This window comes from Morone saxatilis, unplaced genomic scaffold, assembly GCF_004916995.1.
Source record: "Morone saxatilis isolate NCDOM2014 unplaced genomic scaffold, NCSU_SB_2.0 Contig3, whole genome shotgun sequence".
Lineage (NCBI taxonomy): Eukaryota > Metazoa > Chordata > Actinopteri > Moronidae > Morone > Morone saxatilis.
The window spans coordinates 15,892,796-15,912,505 of NW_023339873.1; the positions used below are offsets into that span (position 1 = coordinate 15,892,796).

Here is a 19,710-nt window from a genome sequence, read left to right on the forward strand (position 1 = left end):
TGTCTCCTCGACTGTTGTACCTACTGTATGTATGGTATGCTCACTGTTTTCTGCTCAAAATATCAAACCTAATGATCCAATGTGATGTGATGTGAGCGGTTACTGTGATGTTCTGTTTCATCAAAAGGAAACAACGGCTTGCTTTGTGTGTACACAACCACGTAGCTCATCAAATGTCTGGCAGGCCTTTCCCTCTTTCTCTCCCCTTCACACACAAACACACAAAAAGACAACCATGAAAAATAGCTTGTACAGAGCACAGTTGGTGCTACAGGAAAGTTACCCAGGTCATTCAATCAAATCAATTAACAAGCGCAGGACTCGTTCAAATGGAAACCTAACTGAATACATTTTAGACTACGTATGCCGTTTAGAGTGTGTATTGGTTAACAAAGAGTTAAACTGCATCAGAGTCTTTGGCACCAAAATGACTTTGTTTGCTTCTGCCATTCTACTTTCTCTTCCCCCTTTCCCTTCCTTCTCCTCCTCCTTGTCTTCTTCTACAATAGTCACAGATTCTGCCTGGTGCTCCAACTCCATGGCAACTCAGTCCAGTCCAATCGTGAAGGTCTCGCTGACTGGGCATTCAGGGGAAACTTTACCCCTGTTTGTGCATCGCCAATTTTCACATTTGTAGGTGGTCTCTGGGAGGATTACTCTAGAATGTCTCCCTCTGAGTTTGTACACAACAGGCTGCTCGTAGACTGAACAGAAAGCAGCAGGCCGACAGTTGTGTAGGTTTTGGATTTTATTGATATTTTCATGGTCAGTGATCTCCAATTGTATTTCATTCATGTCACTGGATCAAATCATAGACACCCTAGAATACGTACATCTAGAGGTAGTTTTTTTTTTATTTAAACCATTAATAAGTTCAAATGAGAAATGCATTGCTGGAGTGTGTTGTGCACTTTTGTTATTGTGTTTTTGTTGATTTCAATCTGCCTTCTCTAATGGGGCTGTATGCAATTTTCATGGCTCAACTTTGTTTGCAAAGGCTGAGACACGGGGTTGAATTCAGGTCAGGGCAGAAATGCTGAATAAACCTCTATGGAGTGTCATGTTAGGAGGAAATGCAGCCACACCAGTTCATTTAGCATGATTTGAGTTTAAATCAAACAGGCATGTAGTTTGAATCTAAATTCTTTACTCCACTGTCTGTTAATAACAAGCCATGTGATCTATATGTGATAACCTTGGAGTATATTTCCTCCTTCCTCTTCCTTAAATAAATGTAAATGTGCAAAGCTGATATGATGTCATCATATAAATCTACAAATCCAAATGTTAGTAACACCTTTTGCCGTATATTATCTAAATAGTACAAATACTAAGGAAAAGTAGAATTCTATTACTACTGAATTGAACATTCCCACTGACAAAACAGACACTGTGTAACCCATTTCAACCTAGGTCCAACTTCCTGAATGGCTCTTTGTGAGAGTGCCAAATGCCACAAGTTTTCAAACAAAAACAGGCCTGGAAGCATCACAGGAATCACGGCAGTCATCCCAGCTATTACACAGTCCCTAAAAACAAACAATATATCTACAAACTACATACTGACTGTAAGCAGAAGGAAACCATAAGTTGAAGTGATCAGTCAGCATGGTGGTCTGATTGCTATGCAGCGTAAAGAGGAGATGAACTAAGCAGAGAGACACAAAAAGAGGTGACATCATATGCTGGAGAGTCTTTTCATTGCCTTCTAGCAGGCTGGTCACCGAGCGGCTTTTGGCTGAACACAGTGGACTGAGAAACAATTGTTTCCATTTGTTAAAAGTTCCTGGACAATGCGCACATTTGCATGCACCCAGACATTCCCAAACAGACACACAGAGCTGAAGTAGCTTATAGAACAACTAAATCAGAGCGAGGGAACTGAGTGAAGAGAGTGACAGTGTGTTGGCTAATATGAGTAATTCAGTCGACAATCACATGATAATTCAAGGTGAATTAACGGTTATGGACTATGACTTTTTTTTAAAGCGCTTGATCAGACCACAGACCCATATGGGCTTTCTCAATCCTTTAAAGAGTGCACATACACTGGTATCATCAGGTCAGGTTAAGATGAGGCTGTGAACCTGTCAGGCACAGCCCAAGGAAAACCCTACAGTCAGAGCAGATGTTTCTCAGGTCTGTCTGGGCCATCTGTTATACTCTTGTGCAATTGCTGGGGTTCTCACATAGCCCAGTGAAGTATCAGAGGGAGACAGGTGGCCTGGCAGGAGATGGGTGCAATGGAGAGTGCACCAAATGTGGCATAAGTGGAGGTGAAGGGAACAGCATATAAAAGGCAGATAAAAAGGGGCAATGCTTTCATCCACAACCTCACACAGCGGGGGCACTAATACAATAACATGAGTTACATGTTAAAGTTACAGTTGTTACTGTTATACCCTGTGCACAAGGGTTGTAATATATCACTGAACAGTAATATTTTAGTAATCAAACATAGCAGGTGGACTGTATGCTACAACATATAAAAAACATCACTGTGGCACCTGGCTGCAAAAGACTGGACATTATGTAACTGTATTACAGACATTAGATTGGAGGGAGAGGGAGAGATTGAGAGTGAGAGAGTGAGCTACAGAGTGCAGTGTGTGTTTCAGTGGCAGAGATTCCAGCCCACTATCATTGGCAACTGAAAGAGTGAGCCTTTGACCTCAGCTTGAATACATACAACCTTTGACAGACTGGAGATAATCCAGTATCAAAGCACTCACCAGCCCAGCAATAAGCACTAACATTAACCCGGCAGAAAAAAAACATATATACATAAAAAATAAATCTAGAACCTAGAATAAAAACTGCAGTGCTGTGACCGCAAAAACACACACTCTCGTTGAGCCTCTTGTTTGTCTGATCTGGGCCTTTTAAAGTGGCTGAGCAGCTGTCTGTGACAGGAGAGAACCCAGTGGAAAGACTGAAATCATTGGACCCGGCAGCCAGCAGACCAGAGGATTGCAGAGGGAAAAAATACACACTCAGTGGCTGGACGATCTGTGCAGGGCTGACACCATTTTAGAAATGTCTCTAATGTCCAGCAAGGAGACAACCATCTCTTTATTCTTTGTATTTATATTGTAGGAGACAATTAGTTCTGATTATTAGAACTGTTAAGACCAATCGCTCCAGCTACTACAGTTTTGGCAAAGCTGCAAATGATATTGATAATTATAGCCCTGGAGAGAGCCAAACTTTAAAAGCCCTTGAGAATCACTCATCTCCAGCTTATATAGAGTGCAGCTCAAACATAGAGATGTTGACCTTTAATCACCACTGAGAACTTCATTAACCAGTCGGAGTTGTTGTCTCCTATCCCAGAGTTTCAAATCCACATGGCCTATACGGGGATCCATCCTCAACTACTTGGCACTCTCCAACAACTAATTGAAACTAATTGAACTCTTGTCCCTTTTCTACCAGACTTTTTGACCCCCAGTATTTATATATAGAGAGAAACAGCAACACAGACAGATAACAGAATGTGACACTGTGTGTTCATACTTGGCTTAGCGTTGATGACCACCTTCTCCCCAGAATGGGTTGTCGGGTAGTGGGTGCTGTCGGCCATGTCATCGCTGGATCCAAACTCTAGCACTTCCACGAAGCTCAAAGGCACGCTCCACTTTAGGAGGAACTTCTGATCTTGTGGGGAATTACCACTGCCACTCCCACTGCCATCCTGACATCTGGACAGGACAGAAAGAGATGACGGTTATGTGACGCTAGAAAATGGCTCTGGTTCATGCTGTTAAGACCTTGTTTGTGGAGATTAAATGTATCTTCTTCAGCCGAGGATGGATGGCAGGGAGGTGACTCACCTAGAAAACCATTTTTTTGTCAGTGCATGTTTCCCAGAGGCTGTATGTGGTGACCAACATGTTACAATTATAGGACAGAAGCCGAAAAGCCCAGGAACGGGGCTCTCCATCACTCTTGGCTAAATAGCAACCCGCACTGGGTACATATGGGTCCAAACCCTGAGACTCAGAGTGGTTAAAAGTCATCTCAAGGACACCAGTTACATACAGGGCTCACTATCTTCTTCTACACTTTTCAGTTTAGTTCACTTTTAATGAAACCATAGTTCCATTTGGCATTCCCTTACAGTAGGAAAAGTGAACTGTACAACCAAGACCACAACAAATATATGCAAACAACAATTAGTTTCTAAAATTGTCAAATGGTTAAGAGATTGCAGGATATTGCACCCAAGTACGGGAGAAGGTGCAAATTAAATGAAAAGATTAGGAACAGATCTGGTTTGCGGTCGGTCTTACCGGATATTGGGCGTGGCACACATGAGAACATCATTGAGCAGGAAGAGGCGTCGCTCCTTGGTTTTGATGATTTCCCCACGCTCATTGTAGACTGTCTCCACCATGTCGTCTGAGCGGATCAGGTAGCGGCTCCCATTGCTCAGAAGCTAAGGGAGAGGGATAATAAGTCAGAGTGATACTGAGTACGGATTTAAATCTGTGATTAAAGTTAAAGTAAAGTACTTAGCTAACAAGGCTAAGCTCACATAAGTCATGTAGACCATGCAGACAGGAAGAGTACTCATACCGCTAGGTTTTATTGGTTTACACAAGAAAACCATCCTGATGCATTTCAGCTTATGTTTCATTTTTAACTCTATCGTGGAGCCTGTTACTCCCAAAATTCAGTCTGGCCGGGAACTTTTGTCACATGTCATCTCACTTCCTTCCCTCATATTTTCCTCTTTTCTAATGTGAAACTACTTTGGGTAACAGAATATAATATATGACTATCAACACTGACTCTGAGCAATTAAAGGCTATGACGAACAAAACTCCTCTGCCCCATGTAAAATACCCTGCACATGTTCCTACACAGATGCCAGAGTGGGTGGCTACAGATAGACAAATAATTACACCTTGGGGAAAACTGGTGTTTGTGCACATGCGCTAAAAATATGCTATTCAGACAAGGGAATACTTGAGAAAAACCTGAGGCTCAAGTGCCTGATGGCCGCCCACACTGAGACAAAGAGAAATGCCACAGCATATGCTAAAAGAATCAATATATCAGCCAAATATTTGCACACTGACTGAACAATGAGTACACCATCAACTCTGACCACTTTCTCAATCAGCATCTTAAAAAAGCTGGACAAAACTGGAAGCCAACGTGCAATGGCTGTAGCACGATACTGTATGATTCAAACTACATGTATGGCGGGGCAGACACGCAGTGAGCAGTGGGCGGACCTTGTTGAGGTAGCGTTCGTTCATGGCCTTTGCAATGTGACGGATCTCGCAGCGCTGGTCAGCTTCCCTCTTCTTTTCATTAAGCTTCTCTGCCAGTGTCTCCAGTTCGGTCAGGGCCATCTGCAGGGGCAGACGGTCTGCATGACCCACTGGTGTGTTCTTCAGCATATCCTGATGAAGATGCACAGAGAAGTCACGCATTAGTCATTTGTTGATTAACCACACGGAGGACAAATCTCCAAGTGCTTTCAGACAGTTTCATTTGTGGAATAAAAAACAAACTGCAGCTGTGCAACTTTCCCTAAATCAGTGCAATCAAGTCCACTGCCATTTGATGAACGCATACTCTCTCCTACGCATCAATTATTCTATATTGATGTAGCACACACTCTCATGACTGATGAGGATTTAGTAGTATAATGAATGCAGATTACAGTTCCTGGTATAATGAACACTCAATCTATTTTGATAGGTATTAAAGTTATTAAACTGCTGTTATACATGCACAAGCAACCCATGTCCCATTTTTTGTCTGAGGTTTTGTGCAAGACACACAGGAAAAATAAATATGCCAAGGCAGGATTAAAACAGGTCTGAGGAAACCATTTCCCCTCAGAGCATTTCCCTTGCTTCCCCTTGAGGTACGAACTTTGAAAAACAAGTGCCTTGATTTATGTGTATGGCGCGCCCTCTGCTGGTGAATGTATATACACCACTGTTTTCTGACTGTACATTGCAGTTTAGTGTAAAGGAGCTTAAAATAAGACTTTAGTATACCTGAAGGAGCAGAATGAACTGTGGGAATCTCTGGATAGGTTTCATCATCAGGCCATACAAAGTCATTCGGTCACTGCTGGTCTCCTGACGATGCTGTAGGTGAGAAGACGGGTTACTGCAGTGTAGTGAGGAACCAGTCTAAAGATTTTAAAAGGATATAACTAATGGAGGAGTAGGACTAAAGCATGCTAGCAGGGTACAGAGTTGTATTTACCAAGCAAATTGAGTATATTTAATTATATTGTATTTACTGTAATTTGCTGATCAACACTTTCACTTAATGAATGGTTAAAACAATTAGCTATAAGCCATTCTTACTGTAATGCACAAGAATAAAAATGATGTAACTGTATATAAATACGTGCATATTTTTCTAGAGAAGAAAATAATTTGATTACTAAGCAAGAACAATATTCATGACACTGCACTGTAGTTCCAGTGTTAGTTTAACATGTTTAACAGTTGGTTTAAGACTGCAGTTGTGTGGTTCTCTCAAACCTTAAGGAATTCCAGGAAGCCAGGTTTGGAGGCGCACGTCTTCCTTACCACCGCCATTGCAGTGCTGAAGTTGTTCACATACTCACTGTAGGCATCCAGCACCATGGACTTTGAAAACTGTTGAGAAAGACAGACGGTTTAAGACAATTACTACTGGCAGGAACATATTGCATCATATGATTTGAACAGTTTTAGAAGAAATAGACAAATGATATTCTGCTGATAGTGGCATCAGGTCAGCTAATTCTTATATGTGTGGAACAGGATTTCGGGACATATTTGTGAAGGAAATCTTCAGAATACTTGGTGCACTGAGTGAGGAAATGAAGCTCTGTCTCAATTTATTGTACATTCCTCAGCACACTAAATAAAGGTAGTTTAAACACTATATAATTATATTATTTTATTTTATTGTACACAGCTACGGAATAGGGAATACTCAGTTCCCAAAATAAGCTCTGAGCGTGTAAGTCGAGTTGTTTTATGACAGTATGAGAATTGTGAGGTGAGAGAGGGCAGCAAGCAGACTGCATATGGGTCTCACTGCTCCTCTGATGTCATGCCAAGGGTCAATTTTCGTACAAAAACAAGGAAGTGAAGTGGTGAGCAAGAGTGTAGGAGCTTTTGTTTTGACTATCAAAGGCCTACGAGTTGCCAAGCAGCCAAGACAAGAGGATGATGGAGTACATACTATAAGAGGACAGAGTGCAGCTTTATGTGTCTGCATGAGAGCAAGTGTCTTTGACATGATATAAGATTGTAAGAAAAGGAGCAGTCTAGCTGTGCTGCATGCAATCATATAAATGCCATAAATGTCAAACTGACAACCGTTTATATAGATTATTTATGTTTGATACATTAGTGCAGTTCTTGTAAAAAAAAAAAAAATTACAACCCCAGCTTACCGACGCCACAAACACATCCCCAATCATCTCCAGGCTGTCCCACTCGGCCACACGGCTCGCCAGGGCGATCTGGAACAGGAAGTGGCACTGCAGGATCTCACGCACACGATAGAAGGTCATCTTCAGTTTCCTGTCGCTCAGCAGCCTCGGCTCAATCTGGGACAGGGGCTTCTCATATTGCTGATAAAGCAGACAATGTGAACTGTAATAACAAACACTTCAAAGTGGATGTGGCAATCACTGCAGCTATATTTGCATACCTCTAATATCCTCTTAAGTGCATCAAGATAGTTCTTTTCACTTTCCAATATAGATCCCAATATACATCTTCTCACCAGCTGTGGAGGACAAATCACTGGTCTTCAGGCATTTGTCATGGTTGCAGCAAATTCAAGCAGTAAAGAGTTACATGTATTGGGATGAAAGGTGAAGGGCATGTTCATTACCTGCTGCTGTGAAAGACCCTCTGATACTGGACACAGCACTGGCTCAACATTAAAACAGTCCACCTCAATGAAGAGTTCAGACTCCTCATCCTCAAAACAGGCCGACTTCCTCTCTGAAAGATTAGAAAGAGAGAGCAAGAAAAGCACTGTAAAAAAAGACATCAAGCTGAAGGGACAGAAAAATGCTGTTCGGCCAAACTACGTGCCCTTTACTAAAATACTGAAACTTTCACATTGACACTGACTCAACAAAAACAGAAGAGCTGTGGGAATTCTTGTTTATGAATGAAAACTGTATTTGAAGGATTACATACCATGACAGAATGACTTGGTTTTGATAAAAGAGCGCCCCTTCTTCACTGCAGCTTTGGTTTTCTCAAGTCCATCTTTGGTCCCATCTTTAGCTGCCTTCACTAGCTTTTGCATCTTTGATGAGACAAAATACACTATTAACTGTATCGCAAAACACAGTCGTGAATTTCAATCCAAAGTGATGTCTACTGTGTCTAAACCTATGGTTAAAAAACTACTGAACTGAGCTAAGCAGGACAGGAGCATTGTTAGAGTAGGGGTGAAGATAAACAGCAGATCATGTAACACAGGAGAGTGAAGCAGACCAGAGAATGACACAGTAACTGGGAGGATCAGCTAACATACAAACATAATGACTGATTTACATTATAAGAGAAACTCCACTAAATGCCACTAATATTTTCTGTTATAATATGCTACAGTTTTCAGCTACTCTGAAAAAAATCTTAAATCAATTGCTTCTATCCTTCAAAATAAAACTCAATTGCTGGTGTCTCAGTTTACTATAATTACTCAAGAATATATATGTTCTAAGCTTCACAGCCTCCAGTGCATAAACATATAACGAGACAGGTCAGTGCAGCAGACAGGGAGGCAAATGAACTGTATGCAAACCCGTCACCAGTACCACCACCACAAGTCATTCACATCAGAGCAGGATGAGGGTACCGGGCCAGTGAGAGACACCCAGAGTGGTTAGCTAGACTGAGAGTAAAGGGTCGGGACTACTTTGTCTAGCACAGACAGGTGAGGTGAGCCTTAGGTAGTTTACCTTTTGCTCGTGTTTCTGTTTTAGCTGCTGCAGCTCTACCGTTCCCACTGTATTTGCCATTAGATCTTTCATCTTTTTCTCATAGTGTTCTTTCAAGCGTGTCAGATCTTGAGAGAGCTAAACAAAAGCAAAGCAGGCGTTACTGGTTATGGTTTTGGAATGAACTTGCACCTTAGAGCCACAGCAAGGTCACTTCAGTCTTGATATGTGTGTTGCTAGATTGCAGACTCCAACCTCCCTTAATATTTTCTTTTCCTTAACCCGTTTAAACTGTGCATCAGGGGAAGAAATTAACTTTTCTAGTCTTTTAATAGTGCCAGTTTCTGAGCTGTATTAGTTTTTCTAACTGCGACCAGCAGTTATCTCTATAGTTTGCTCCGTCGGTCAGTTGGTTGACAAAAATTTGCCCAATTTTTGACCTAGGCTGAATGTAAGTCAAGTTTTTGTGACACTGTGTGTGTAAATGCATGAATAAGTGGATGCGTGCTAGCTAAAGGGTTAAACCTATAGCAAATTGGTGCTGGTTTCCTTCACTTTGACAAACTCAACAATAGTAAATAGTATAAATACATATCAACACATAAAATGTACAAAATGCAGTATAAAATAGCTGGGTGAAAAATAGGGTACATTTTCACCCAAGTTACTTATTTTCCAAGACAACTGGCATTTAAGGAAATTTAAGGTATTTAAAGTTTTTTTTTTTTATGTCTGAAGCAATCATTCATTTCTGACCATGGTACACTGAAAACAAAGTGAAGTTGAATTCTCAAAACCACAAGCCAAAACATTACAGAGTGAAGCAAGCTGACATGATCTCTGTCAGGTCTGCAGAAGCAAACGGACTATTGATTCCACATCGTATACACAAATGGATTGTACATGAAATCTTGATCCATAAATGATTTGGCCAAACATTAATAATAAAGATTTGCTTCAACTTAGAAATGTTAACTTCATATAAACAAATATATGACATCAGGTATCAAGATATATATCTATATGTGGAAGGTAGAAGAAAAAACAAAACCTCTTTTACTAAATTCAATAATTACAAATAAAATGAATCCTTGCTTCATACACTGCTGTACTCCGCCCACTTATAGATACAGTTTACTGTGTGTTTGTTGGCTGTAACGCTGACAGGGAAATGAGAAGGTGATTGTTATACACACATGGGTTTTTTTCTGGGGTGGCTTTCCTCTCATGAAGGCGTGGGGCAGGCCGTTCTCAGAGCGACCTTCCCCATCACTGGCCTCGTCATAGCTTTCAAACTCGCTAGAGCTCCAGCCGTTGTCGAGGGAGCTGTTGCAGCCACCCTCCTCGCCAAGCTCCACGTCATCATAGATCATCTCATCAGGATCTGTATAAAAAAAGCAGGGCAGACATAGAAAATATTATCAAAAAGACTTTGGCTATTCCCTTAATGTAGATGTTTTGGGGCCTATAGAACAGTTTGTAAAGTGTATGCAAGTAAACACAATAACAATATGCTGCACTCAAACAAGATAGTCTTGTAATAAATACTGTCTTTGAAAATGTTTCAATTTTTCATGAGAAAAAGACCAAAGTGAGCTGATTTTACATGTTAATTTTCAATGCCATAGCTTTTATATCACAAGGTTTTCATGTTAACACCCACAAAAATCTAACTATTTTAGTCAAATCATAAGCTTCACAAAAGGTCATTTTAATTGAATGGTTTTGGATTGGATTTAAAACCAGAGCACTCAACATCAGCATAATATTCATTGTGCAATGGCCTAAATGAATACGTATCTGAGTTTTAGGACAATAGAAGCGAAAGTGAGCAGTGCCAACAGGCTCAAGGCTACAGACAGGAACTGAAATACTGAACGTGTGAAATGTGGGAATGAAGAATACATTTCGACAAACCTGTGTTGGAGTCAGAGTTCTCTCTGGGCACGTCATCGTAAATCACCTCATCTGGATCTGAAGCATTAGTTCACAATAATTAATTTTTCTTACATCGTGTAGCTAGAGTTGTTCAAACAATCAGGATGTAATGTAAGGGGATCTAAAAGAAAAGCCAACACAAGGGTTTGCTTCCTCAAAAGAACAGGGAAGGAAGACAACAAAAAAAGATAATAGCACCCTAAAGGCATGCATTGTGTGTGCAGAGGCAAGTACAGAGATCTCAAACATCAGCAGTTTTTTCCCCATGGAAATTATACATGCTACTCTACAAAATGTGCTTTTATGGTGGATATAGTTTCTTACTTTCCATCCATGCAGTGTTGGCAGGATCTGCAGCCCATTTAGCCAAAGCATCCTCTTCTCTAATCGGTGGATACTCCTCACTGAAAACACTTGAGAAAACATGCAAACAAACAAAACTATGACTCTACAAATACATATTTACACAGTCAGCATAACAACTGAAAACCAAGAAATAATTGTATATTTTCTGTTTTAATCTTGATTTTAATCAATGTATTACCACTGACACAAGGAGGAGGCAGCCATCTATAATATCCAGTATAAGGGTCAGTAATTATAACTTAATTGTAAGTGGGGAGTAGAGGAGTATATTTTGCATACCTCTTTGAAGGCATAGCACGAAATGTACTTACAGACATGCTCTAGCTTTGTAGTATGCCACATACCTGTCAACAGAGGTACTGCCAGTTCCAACCACAGTGACTGAAAGAGGAAAGAGAGAAAACATTACAGCAAACCTACAACACTATACGTTTTCTCTCTTTCCATCCAACAGCTCCCATCATTCAACTGCAAAAGCTTTAATGTCAATTTAAGCAGAGCATACCATTGTAGAGTGTTGTTAGTAAACGATTACATATTTTGAAAGTATATTTTAGAATAGAATAAACCACTATCAACTTGAAATCAGCACACTGCATGTTAAGGAACTCCAAAAGACTTCCCAGTTCCATTTCTAAACTCTGTTGGAACTTTTTTCATTTACCACAAGATGTCACTAATGATTCCATATCTGCTGGATTACCTAGGATTTAGTAAATATGATATTTTCTTGTAAATGTGCTTCCATAAATTTGACTTGACACACGTTCCTAATTTAAAAGTCCATGATAAGATAAACCTTTTGTTTTTTAGGAACATGCCATGGCAAAAGTTATAACTAGAGCAAAAATGTCCTTGTTATGTATCTCATGGCCAAAGGAACTCTGACATTAAAACAACAATGCACAAAGTGTAAAAAGATTTCTATATCATCACACACATCTATGACTTTCCAAGTTCTTTTACTAAAACATCTGCATATTCCAATCTGTTGGTGTAACCTTCGTAAGATAATTACAGTGTAATCAGACTCCTCAGTGTGCCAGGCCACAGGCCTGGACTCAGGAACTGCTAGATTTTAGGGAAACCGGAAAATCCTCACAGCCAACACAGATCTTTGGGGAGGGCTAAATTTAGTCCCTACTTCCTTGTGGCAAGGCTTTAGGAAAAACAAGAGAAAGAAGAAAGGACAGGGGACAGAAGCAGCTGAGACTGCATTTACGTGTCATGGCCTTGAACGTCTAGGTCTGGGTGCAGTGAGAAAGAAGAAGAACTTCACTCAAAGAAAAGAATAATCAGCGCCTTGATATCCAGAGAAATTTGGACATATCAAAATAAACACTGTACGTTCTACCTCATTATTATTTTCTGAATTCTTATTTAGAAAAGTATTTTCTGAATTCTCCACTGTTACAGGCTCTACTTTACCATCCTCATCCATGGAGAGGTGTCGGATAATGACGGGTGTGGTGTAAGCTGGTGTGATGAGTGGTACACCAGAAGGGGTTGCATAGCCACAGGGTACTGGGACAGAGTATCCTGCAGTGATTCCAACGGCGCTAGTGTGGGTATCCTGGGCTTCTCCCTCTCGTTCCGTAGGCTCCATCGGTGAGGAGGCGGAAGAGGAGGGCCCATGCTGCTGCTCAAGCTGCTGCAGTTGGAGAGGAGTGATGTCAATCACAGAGTAGGGGTTAACTTTGCCCTGGGAGGAGGTCGTGGAGACGTCCTGAGGAGGGTGAGGGTCATCGATGGATGCATCCTGCCCTTCCCTGCCTGGTGAGGGAAAGGAAATACATTACAAGATGTATTCAAATGGTGGAAAAATGCCATGCCATGATACAATTCTATTGGAATACATTCTAAAATACATCAGCTGACATGTAATTACATATTAATTCATTTGATTATGAATAAACTATAAACAACTATAGACATAGACCCACAGAGATTGGGTGTGAAAGATGCTGCTATATAATAACTTCCCTAAAGGGAGAAGAACCAATTTCAAAAATGTTTTTATTCCATTCATTTAAGTTGTAGTTTGGAAAATGACCCAGATCACACCGACGAAATTGTAATGGAGGCAACATATGCTGCCGAAAAAGTAAGAAATCAATGACTTATAATGTATTTGCCGTTGTATTATTATTTCATCCTTAATATTTTGATAAGACTGAGTACATATGCCTTACTGTCATTATCATGTACTAACATAGAACAATAAGTGTCTGCTGGTTAACTTTGTTTGTTCTGATTCTCCAAAGAATTTTGGTTCTGCTGCTTGGTTACAGTCAATGGCATTTTCCCATTGCTTGTATGGAAAATGTGTGAACCACCAGTGCTCTACCACATCTGGGTCTGTCATATACTACAAACTGATCTGCACAAGCAACTTCAAAAAGCCATGTTTTTAATAGAAAAAAATATTCCCTTTCCTCCTATCTAAACAACTGATTTCAGTTTTAAGGACACTTTTCCAAAAAGTGGTGATTCTGAATGAGCCTTTTCAAGCAGCTTTGGTTAAGGGTACAGACTGAGTTAGGTTAAGGTAAACAGTCACATGTAGCAGTAGTGAGTCATGCTAAAGCAGTACATTTGAGATGGGAGCATCAGGAAATATGTTATAAATCTGAGGTTTCTCATGATGAAATGTGTGTTCAAATATTTATTTCTTAGGTGAAAAGCTGAAAATTAGTGCAGTGTTGACACCCCTTCACTACAGTATTATAGTACTATAGAATAATTGAGTGAGTGAGAGTAAGCAGAGCATGACCCTGCCTGTTGCTGCTGTCATGGCTTTCAGTGACAAAAGCCAGACAACCTCCAGCACCAGGCAGTCAGAGATACAAGGTGTCATGAGAGAGACAGACTGCCCCCCTTCAGTGCTTCAGCTTAGCCTGAGTTGAAGGGGCTGGATTAGAGCCAGATAATATACACAAACATGACAGGAGAATTTGGAGATTTTTTGATTGTTGTTAGCAAATATCAGACATATTTAAAGCATGTTCTGTGGTCGACTAATTTGCAAACCTAACTGTAGTGTAGAGGAGCTTCTGCCCAAAGGAAAGGATAAAATGGGCTTCAATAATCACTACCCTAGAGCCAAAAATAAAATGTCAACGCTTTTTGGTTGCAAACCTATTCTTTCAGGATCTGTCTCTGCTTCATCTTCAAAAGGAGGGGGTGGAGGTGGAGGTAGTGGTAAATCTGTCTCCTTGTCATCAGTCCTCTCAGCAGCAGATGTCCCCTCTCTTTCTGCTGTTGCTCCACCTGCTGTGGAGGATCTGCTTGTGGCAACTGTTGTGTCTGTCGATGATGGAGTTGTGTCGGATGTGGTCGAAGGCGCTGGGGGGTCCGGGCTGGGGAGATGGCCCTCAGGGTGACTGGCAACTGTCTTGTCCTGGCTCTGATCGCTGCTGCTAATGCCTAGAGGAGCTGGAGGTGCCGGGGGCGGGCGGTCAGCCTCGGGGATGTCATCACCATTGTCGTCAAAGTCGAAGGCTTCCCCCTCATCTTCATCTGCAAAGGGGACGCTGTCTGCCAACACTGCCAACACGATAGGGTTCAGAGAGATTGCTGGATTAGGCTACATTACTTATCCAGAGAATATCCGATCAAAGAGTAGGGCGGTACAAGGGTATATACCATGAGATTATTCAGATTTGTTTACTGGTAAAGATTTTGTTATATAATTTATACTGAAGAAGCTATCCTTTTAATTTATCTGCTTATATGAGGACATTGGAGTACTGAATTCACTGGATAGGCAGCAACAGATTGTGTTATATAGCTGTCATCCACAAACTGTATCTCAGTTGAATTTCCAGAAAATGTACAATAACGAGCTATACATTTCTATCACGACTTATAGTTAGAGAGATTTATCGCTCACCAAGACTGGATAAGATGAAATATATCCAAAGTATTTGAAAGAGTGTGATTACAGCAGTAGCTAAAGCAAACTTCAGTCAAAGCACTAGTAGTATCTAAACTTCTGCTAAAAACATTGAAACAATGTGAACTGTTTGTCTACCGCACCAGTCAAGTAGGTATATCCGTTGTATTATTAAAAGCGTAGAGCGTCATCTGGGATGACAGGCAGGGTCATCATACCACACTGTATGCTTTTGGGGCTTTGGCTAAAAATAAGTTACATATAAGAGGGATTTAACTTAATAATCATATAATTTTACTCAAAGACTCCTTAAGAGACAGTACACTGTGGGTGGCAGTGGTAGGTCTTGGGCTGTTAAAGTTAAAGGACTGAGCCACATACAGACTTGTAATTAAGGGTGGGGTCTACTAAAGCAGTATGTTTTCTTACAGATTTTTTTTACATCAAGGATCTGCAACAGAACAGCACATAAGCTACTCTACTTTATAGCAAAAACAAACTAGGGCAGAGCTACAAGATATAGTTAATGTTCAAAGGCGTCACGTTCACATCAGAGCGCTCGCTTGGCAGCAGACAGGAAGGGAACAACAAATGTCTTTCCAGTTTCCACACTGCAATTAAGCCAGCAGGAAAGAAAGCTGTTACTCCCTCCAGTGACTAATACAGCTTGAGTTTTGCATTATTTCTGATCTGATGAATAGAGTGTGGGCCTGAGTCACTGAAGCTGAATTCAGAGCAAGGAAGCGTAAAAGGGTTAGGTTAGAATGCATAGGCTCAACTTTCATCAGCTGGCTTTGTGTTTTGGCGGTAAGAGCTGAATGTGTAAAGACTATTTTAGGTTTCATTCAGCGAGGAAGTAAAAGAAAAAAAAAAGACCTAAGCAGAGAAAGAATTCCAAAAATGTACCGTGAATTCATTGTTGTGGAAAAAGTTATATGCCAAACATATTGGTGATTTTTGTTTTTTAAAGATGTAAACAGCCTCTCAACTGTATGGAACATACAACACAACATTTGCAGCAAACGTTCATGCATTGTTTTTATTTTATTTCATAAACTGAACCGAAATAAAAAGAATAACAACTTAATTGTGGCATGTGCAAAAGAATGGGCAACCCAAGAGTTCTGCAGTCTCGCATTCAGTCTCAGACCTTCATCAGCTCGTTAGGCCTGAGGCATGCCAACAATTCTCATTAGGAAATGTCAGTTGGTGCCAATTTCCACCCTTTACAGATACTCTGACTCTTGAATCCTTGTGCGAACACTCAGCAACCATGGGTTCCTCTAAGCAGCTGTGTAAGACACTGAAAAGGAAAATTATCGAAGCCCACAATACAGGAGAAGGCTACAAGAAGATAGCAAAGGGTTATCAGCTTGCAGTTTCCACAGTACAAAAGGGAATTAATAGGGCTGCCCCCTAATAATCGACTTAATCGTTAGTCGCTGAGAGGAGTCTTAGTCGACCCACTTTTCATTAGTCGGATAGTCGAAGAAAAAAAAAACGTCAAAATCTGTTCATTGTCACCGGGTTCAGGGGTTTGTTGCAACATGAACCTTTTCTCTTGTAACACATGGAGTTACTTACCGGTGCACTGTTGCATATGCTGTACTAGCTGCTGCTACTAGCTAGTTAGCAGTCCTATTAGTTAAACTGACTATAGCGCGCAGCCCCTGGAGCTTGAGGACAGGGGGAGGGAGAAGGGAGGGCGTGTTGTAGCGAGTTATTTGTAAGTAACATCATGCATGGTATTGTTTAAGTCTGCAGTATTTGTTTTCATCAAGTTGGTATACGACCCACACCCCTTGGTGGGTTGTGGTATATGGTCTGGAAAAACCCCCCCCCCCCATCCTGTTAGGCCAATGGGTGGATCTATTTCGCTCTGGTGTGTGTTGCAGCCAGTGGCCCCAGGAAAATTGGCACGGTAAGATACCCTTGAAATCCCACCATAGACTGTCAAGAGCTGAAGGTTTTTTGGAATGGCCCTCAATGGCCTTCTGGATGGAAGAATGGGGAAAAAAGACTTCTAGCTGGCTACAAAAAGGGTTTGCAAGCTGTGATATTTTGTCAATGGGTGGTCAATCTTTGGCGTATAAGTGCAATCGTTTAAAGAGGGTTAACAGAAGGATTAACTGGGCCAAAACCACAGAGCCTGAATGGAAGGAACTCCCACCATTCAACCCTGATTTTCCTAGAGAGCCAATATTTAGGAGGTCTCCTTAACGTTTTAGATATTCTATCTTTGTCACAGTTTTGCTCTCAAGCATACCACAAATTCTTTGTGAGCACTTTCATCAGTAGTCACAGCTTGATTGTATTAACTTACAGTCTAAAGTCTTGCTCTCATATCCTGACTGTGCTCCCAAAGATAACAGAAAATTCCAAGTTTGCGCGAGTTCATTTCCAGCACAAGCTGTTGACCTGTCCCCAGCAGAATCACAGGCCGAAATAGCTCAGTTGGGAGAGCGTTAGACTGAAGATCTAAAGGTCCCTGGTTCGATCCCGGGTTTCGGCATTTTGACCCCCCTACCTTCCCCCACCACCTCTCAGCCACTGTTAATCCTTCACAAAGACAGCACTCAGATGACTTAAACATTTATGTGCCCATTTAACGTTGAGCTGATAAGGTTATTCTTTACCCACCATTACCATCAAAAGAACCACATTCACTGCTGGAGCATGCAGTGCTATGCCTCCAGGCTTAAAGCAGTCCACTGATAGTGACCAAGTAAATCTTTACTCAAAGAAACTCCCTGTAGTATAACTTTGAAGTCCCTTACAGCAATGTACACAACTCTAAATCACCAGCACAATTCCCTCAGGCTTTGACAGGTAATCCTCCTACTCTGTAGTCAGTGTGTGAGGGAACAGTCTGTGACTAATGTTCCAGGTCAACATTGTGACCCCATGTCCATCTGCACCCATGACTTCAGCTGCATGAAAAGAAGAGCAAAGAGCAAACCTGGAAACAAGAGATGCTATCTGTCGTTTTCCATCTGTGCAATGATGAATGGTGTGGGACACAGAGATAAGGCACAACGAGCTGGCTAATGTTCAGTGATACTCCAGGGCCGGTGCATGTATATTCATGTGCCAATAACTGCCCCAATATGCACTCAGATGCTCTCTTTGTGGTGTCAATGTGAAACACTTGACTGTGCCAGAACAGAACAGAGCCTGATTGGATTGGATCTGGCCAGATGACAAATCACGACTGGCCATCAATAGTACATCTGCAACTACTGTATGTGTAGAGGATGGCTGTATGGGTGTATGCATGCAGCTTAATTAGAACGACCGTGCTGGATCCTGAGGTTTTCTTTTACAGTGCAAGTACAAATATTTGTACACGACATCGCCTAACCCTGAACTACATTAATAAATAATAAATAGTTTCTTCACTTTCACTCTCATCTGGCTACCCCTGTGGAAGTACGTGATCATGGAGAGGAATACATGGGTGTGTGTGTGCATGCTGACACACATACCCATGCTGAGGTGTCCATTGTCAATTCATAATCACAATATGGATTCTGTTCTGTGGGCTACATCTCCACTCTGCTACATAATGGTCTGCTCAAATGAGTCACCGGGTTACAATCCGCTTCAGAATCGCCCTGGCAACAAAGCAAGCGACTGGCCAGCTGGAGACGAAGCATTTCTCTGGCCTGTGTCTATCCCCGCAGGCAGTGTTTGTGTGTATGTGTGTGTGTGTGCTGCAGCAGTATTCAGCCTAATACTGAGCCACATTGTCTGGTATTCACAGTAGCGCAGCACATTTTACCCTCCTTACTCCCTCGTTCCTCTGCCCACACACTCCACAGCGGTGGAGAGGCGGAGGAGAGGAATCTGTGTTGTTTACTCATACTGTCCAGCTTCACCAGCCCTCCAGGAAGTGATCGGACCACGAGATGACCCACACACGCTAGCAGGTGATATTACTGGTCCAACACTGTAATATTTCTCTAAAAACAGATTACCAAACATATATGTGACAAGAGTAACACTGTCAACACACCTTGGTGTCTGGAGTCTCACAATCTCCTACAGTAGCAGCTCTCTGTTGATGTTTAAAGACTCAACTGTAAACTGTGAACTTTCAACAACTAGGGCTCTAACTAATAATTAAGGTGCCAATTATTTTTCATTTAATGGTATGTTCCAGAAAAGTTCACTAAACAGTGAAAATGTCAGTGATTATTTATTTTTTATTTAAGATCATTTTTAGTCTGACGTCGTCACATTTCTTGCTTTATTTGACTGTTTGACCGAAGCACAAAGATATTTGCCTTACAATCACGTAAGACAAAGAAAAGCAGAAAATCCTCAAAATTTAGAGACTGGACTACAGATTTTTGCTTAGAAAATGACCTAAACAATTAAGTGATTATCAAAATGAAAAAAATGATTTTGCTGTCAATAAAACATCTTATTTGGGACGTAAAGCTTCCTCCATGTATGTCTACCCATGGTATTGCAGTTATTAGTGGTGGTGGGCGTGAATGAATAACGTGTCACCTATAACTCATCCTGTTCCCCAATTCTCAACTCAAAATCAGTGGCCCGTACGGGGATCGAACCC

The 19,710-nt window shown here is 41.2% G+C and overlaps 1 protein-coding gene and 1 non-coding gene across 4 annotated transcripts in view; one reads left to right on the plus strand and one right to left on the minus strand.

Annotated features, from left to right (window-relative positions):
* The window catches only part of arhgef10 (Rho guanine nucleotide exchange factor (GEF) 10), a 48,885-nt gene that overhangs the window by 21,131 nt on the left and 8,044 nt on the right, over positions 1-19,710 (minus strand). The window contains exons 3-18 of one of the 3 annotated variants that reach the window (XM_035674018.1): positions 14,375-14,782; positions 12,665-13,009; positions 11,581-11,617; positions 11,195-11,283; positions 10,850-10,906; positions 10,129-10,316; positions 8,954-9,070; positions 8,184-8,295; positions 7,870-7,982; positions 7,684-7,761; positions 7,424-7,603; positions 6,519-6,635; positions 6,021-6,113; positions 5,244-5,414; positions 4,293-4,438; positions 3,517-3,701 (exon numbers count right to left, since the gene is read on the minus strand). In XM_035674018.1, coding sequence (XP_035529911.1) covers positions 3,517-3,701; positions 4,293-4,438; positions 5,244-5,414; positions 6,021-6,113; positions 6,519-6,635; positions 7,424-7,603; positions 7,684-7,761; positions 7,870-7,982; positions 8,184-8,295; positions 8,954-9,070; positions 10,129-10,316; positions 10,850-10,906; positions 11,195-11,283; positions 11,581-11,617; positions 12,665-13,009; positions 14,375-14,782 — 2,436 coding nt within the window. The remainder of the gene's footprint in view (positions 1-3,516; positions 3,702-4,292; positions 4,439-5,243; positions 5,415-6,020; positions 6,114-6,518; positions 6,636-7,423; positions 7,604-7,683; positions 7,762-7,869; positions 7,983-8,183; positions 8,296-8,953; positions 9,071-10,128; positions 10,317-10,849; positions 10,907-11,194; positions 11,284-11,580; positions 11,618-12,664; positions 13,010-14,374; positions 14,783-19,710) is intronic. The other 2 variants (XM_035674019.1, XM_035674020.1) reach the window with 2 other exon arrangements.
* Positions 17,571-17,643, plus strand: trnaf-gaa. Its single transcript has one exon. It is a non-coding gene; the product is annotated as a tRNA-Phe (tRNA).